The sequence below is a fragment of the Corvus kubaryi genome, unplaced genomic scaffold, assembly GCF_017639235.1.
Source record: "Corvus kubaryi isolate FWS band 111438036 unplaced genomic scaffold, C.kubaryi_AGA036_p1.0 37272, whole genome shotgun sequence".
NCBI classification, from domain to species: domain Eukaryota; kingdom Metazoa; phylum Chordata; class Aves; order Passeriformes; family Corvidae; genus Corvus; species Corvus kubaryi.
In genome coordinates, this window is record NW_024581084.1 from 2608555 (window position 1) to 2612352 (window position 3798).

The following is a 3798-nucleotide window of genomic DNA, read 5'->3' on the forward strand; positions in this document are numbered from 1 at the left end:
TCCTCTTTCCGCGCATTTATTTCCTGGAGTGTTTTGGCGCAAACTGTGAACTTCAGCCCTTCTCCGCAGCGGGGAGGCAACAGCGGGGAAGGTGCTTGCTGCTTCCACAGGATGCCCGTGCCCCCGGCCCGCTGCCACCTGCGGGACCCGCGGCCCGCGGCTCCGCACCTGCGGGCCCCGGTCCCCTCCCGCTGCCCCCTCCCTGCGCTCCCGTAGCGTCGCTGCCACTGCGGGAGCTGCCGTGCGTGGGGGGGTGGCGCCGGGGGTCCGTGTGCCGCCCTCGGGCCTCGCCGTGACACTGTGTTCCCGCAGGGAGCGGCAGGAGCAGCTGATGGGATACCGCAAGCGGGGGCCCAAGCCAAAGCCGCTGGTCGTGCAGGTAAAGCGCGGGCGCCCAGCCCCACACCCCCGCGCTCTCTGCCGCGGGACGTCCCCGGGGAGCTGCTTGCAGCGGGTTTCATCATGCTGAGGAGCCTGCGCGCAGCCCGGGCGCCTCGCAACGCCCCGGGGACCCCCAGCGCTGAGCTCAGCGGGTGCCCCAGCCCCCCCTTCCCTCCCCTCTGGGCCGCGGAGCAGACCCGCTGTGCCCGTGCCCGGGTGGCATTAGCAGGCTGCTCGCGGGCTCGGCAGCGGCGGTCCCGCTCGGCCCCCGTTCCCAGACAGCTGATTGAAGGGGGCTTTTCTTCTTTTCATTGCTTCATTAATCTGGAGCAATGCACAGCCTCTAAGTTGGAGTGGGCTGGGGCCGCCTGCTAGAAGACGTGGTGCCCCAGGATGCAGCGTCCCGTAAGGAGAGCTGCTGCAGGGGCGGGGGTTCCACCCGAGCTTTCGGCACCTGCCGGAGCTCTGGCACCTGGTTCTCCAGCCCTGTCTGACCGCAGCTTTGGTTTTGCATTGCAGCTTCCCTCCTTTGCCCGCCGCTCGAACATCCTCACGGGCCTGCAGGACCCAGCCGTGGACACCAGGCCCAAGCTGGACCTCAGCTCCTCTGGCAAGAGCCAGCAGCACCAGTATGAACTCAACAGCAAGAAGCACCACCAGTACCAGCCCAATGGCAAGGAGAGCAGCATGAAGCACCAGTCCCACAGCAAAGGGAAGTATTACTACCAGCTGAACAGCAAGAAGCACCACCACTACCAGCCGGACCCCAAGATGTACGAGCCCCATTACCAGCCCAGCAGCAAAGAGCCGCAGGGCCAGGCCTGCTTGGACAATAACAAGACCCCCCTGGTCACCCACCCAGACAAGTGGGCTCATGGCCCAGCCAAAAACTTGCTGGGCCCAGTCAAGAACCTCACAGCAGAGAGCAAAAACGGAGCCGAGAAGAACTTGTCCAGTGGTACTGGGCCGCCCCCCCGGGACAGGGTGACCAGCAATGGCCTTGGGGGAAAGATGAAGATCGTGAAGAACAAAAACAAGAACGGGCGCATTGTGATTGTCATGAGCAAGTACATGGAGAACGGCATGCAGGCGGTGAAGATCAAGTCAGGGGAGCCTCCCCGTAAGCGGGCTGCGGAGGAGAGGACTCCTAAGAAGGGTGGGGAGGAGAAGGTTGAGGCTTGGAGGAAGCCAGGGGAGGAGAGGGTGGTGGTCAGCAATGCCCTGAGTAAAGCAGAGGGCGAGAGCCGGCAGCCCCCTGCAGAGCTGGAGGAAGGTCCCCAAAAGACTCCCTTGGCCAAGGAGCTGCCGCTTCCTCCAGCAGAGCAGCCCTTGCAGCTCACTACCAAGCCGGACCTTGTGCCCTGGTCCCTGAGTCCTGTCTGCGAGCACAGCCCTTCCTCCATGGGACTGAACCTGTCCAGCGCCGGCTCGCGGAAGCGCTGCCTGTCGGAGCCGCACGTGGAGCGGGAGCCGGGCAAGAAGCGCCTGACCTCCCGCAGCATCAGTGCCCCCACCTGCCTCAGCCCCCCGGCCCCCGAGCGGCCGGAGCCGCCCGCCCAGCCGGAGGTCATCCTGCTGGACTCAGACCTGGACGAGCCCATAGACTTGCGCTGCGTGAAGCCGCGGGCGGAGGGTGAGCTGGCCCTGGCACAGGTGAAGCCGGAGCTGCCGCCACCACCACCGGCTGAGAAACCGGCCCCGGAGCCTCCACAGCCCCAGGAGGCCACAGAGGAGGAGGAAGAGGAGGAGGCCGAGTCCCTGCAGGAATTCAAGCCCTTCTTTGGGAATATAATTATCACAGATGTGACCGCAAACTGCCTGACTGTGACCTTCAAGGAGTACGTGACGGTGTGAGGTGGGATGGCAGCTGCTCCCCGTGGGAGCTGCCCGCCCATCCCGGGGCCGCCGGCCCCACAGCCTCCCTCCAAGGTACTGGTGCCCCTTCCCCGGAGCCCACGTGCCCCTGCCCGCGCCGCGGCGGCCGAGCCCGCCGTCTCCACCGAGGGGACGCCGGGACAGGGCCGGGCATGGTGGCCATCCCTGCCACGTGGGGTGACCTCGCCGCTGCTCCCGCCCCGCAGCTGGGGGCTGCTCCAGGACCTGCAGGCAATGGGACACACAAGGATGGGACCCGCCAGTTACTCAGAGTTATAGTATTATATTTTAACAGTGCTAACTTGTCAAGTGATTCTTGCTCCCGTTTGTACGTGGTGTTATTGAAATGTATTGTTTGAGCTGAAAGCTTGGTCGCTCCCTGGCCACGCTAATATATTTATTTGTAGGTATTTATATAATGAAATATAAAGCCTAGATTTATGGAGCCCCTAGATCACCTTATAAACTATATCAAACGACTATTTTCTGTTCTCCTTTTTAACCATTGAGCATTTGTTAGTCTTGGTCCCTTGCCCTCCCCACGACCCGCAGGACCATCCCGTATATATTTTTTGATACTGTACACATGTGGTGTTTCTATGTGCAAAAAAAATCGTTATCTAAAGCTAAACGAGCTATTATAGAAATTGCTGCTATTAGAAATGTCTAAACTATAAGCTTCCAATTATTAATTGCTTGAATGTAAATATTAAATGGAGATGTTGAAAGTGCATTTGATGTTCTGCAGCTAGTGTAGATCGGAGTGCAAAGCCCAGCTGCTGCGAGCTGCCAGCGGCGCATCCTGGTCTGAGGGCTGTGTCACAGGGGAAGAAATGTATCATGCAATCATGGCAAAGGACTATAAACCTTTACAAAAACTACCGGGATTTGGAGTGCGTTTATTACAGCATTACGGATGGCAGGTCCCTGTGTGGGCAGGCTGCAGCTGGGCTGCCCCAGAGCCAGTACCTGCAGGTTAAAAATTGGCTCTGAAATGCAGCGTGTTGAATATAGGTCAGTTTTCACCCCAGGAGTGTTGTGCTCACAGTGCTGAGGGCACTCCGTGTTGTGGGTGGGCAACGAGGCCACAGGAGCAGTGCCCAGGCAGGGCTGGCCTCCTCCAGAGTGGGCTGTGGGAGCTGTGTGATGGGAACCTGAGAAAGCTGTGGAAGCACAGGCTGGGAAGGTGGTGCAGTGGTGGGTGATGGTTGCCATCCCAGCAGTGCCATCCCAGCAGTGCCATCCCAGCAGTGCCATCCCAGTGTTGGAGAGGGTCACAGATAAGCTGAATGTCTCCAAAAAGAAGGATGGTCCAAATTCCACCAAGAAAGCTGCAGATATCTCTGAACAAGATTAATAATTGCTGGAGTCCACTGAAAATACAGTGTGGGGCTAATTCTTTACAAGAGGGCTTGCAAGCGTGGTGGCTGAGATACAGTGCTCAGTCTCTGTCCCCCCCAGCTACCCCCTGTTACCTCCCCAAACACAGTTGAGTGCCTGGGCAGTGCCACCTTCCAAACCTGGTGCTGGCAAAACTGGCTC

At 59.8% G+C, this 3798-nt stretch overlaps 1 protein-coding gene across 2 annotated transcripts in view; it reads left to right on the forward strand.

Moving 5' to 3' along the window:
* CBX4 (chromobox 4) overlaps positions 1-3137 on the forward strand; it is a 4428-nt gene extending 1291 nt beyond the window's left edge. Inside the window, exons 3-4 of one of the 2 annotated variants that reach the window (XM_042025587.1) lie at positions 256-379; positions 901-3137. In XM_042025587.1, coding sequence (XP_041881521.1) covers positions 256-379; positions 901-2235 — 1459 coding nt within the window. In that variant the 3' untranslated portion in view covers positions 2236-3137. Of the gene's footprint in view, positions 1-255; positions 380-401; positions 787-900 lie in introns of those variants that run through there. The other variant, XM_042025586.1, reaches the window with a different exon arrangement.
* Positions 3138-3798: the final 661 nt, after the last annotated feature.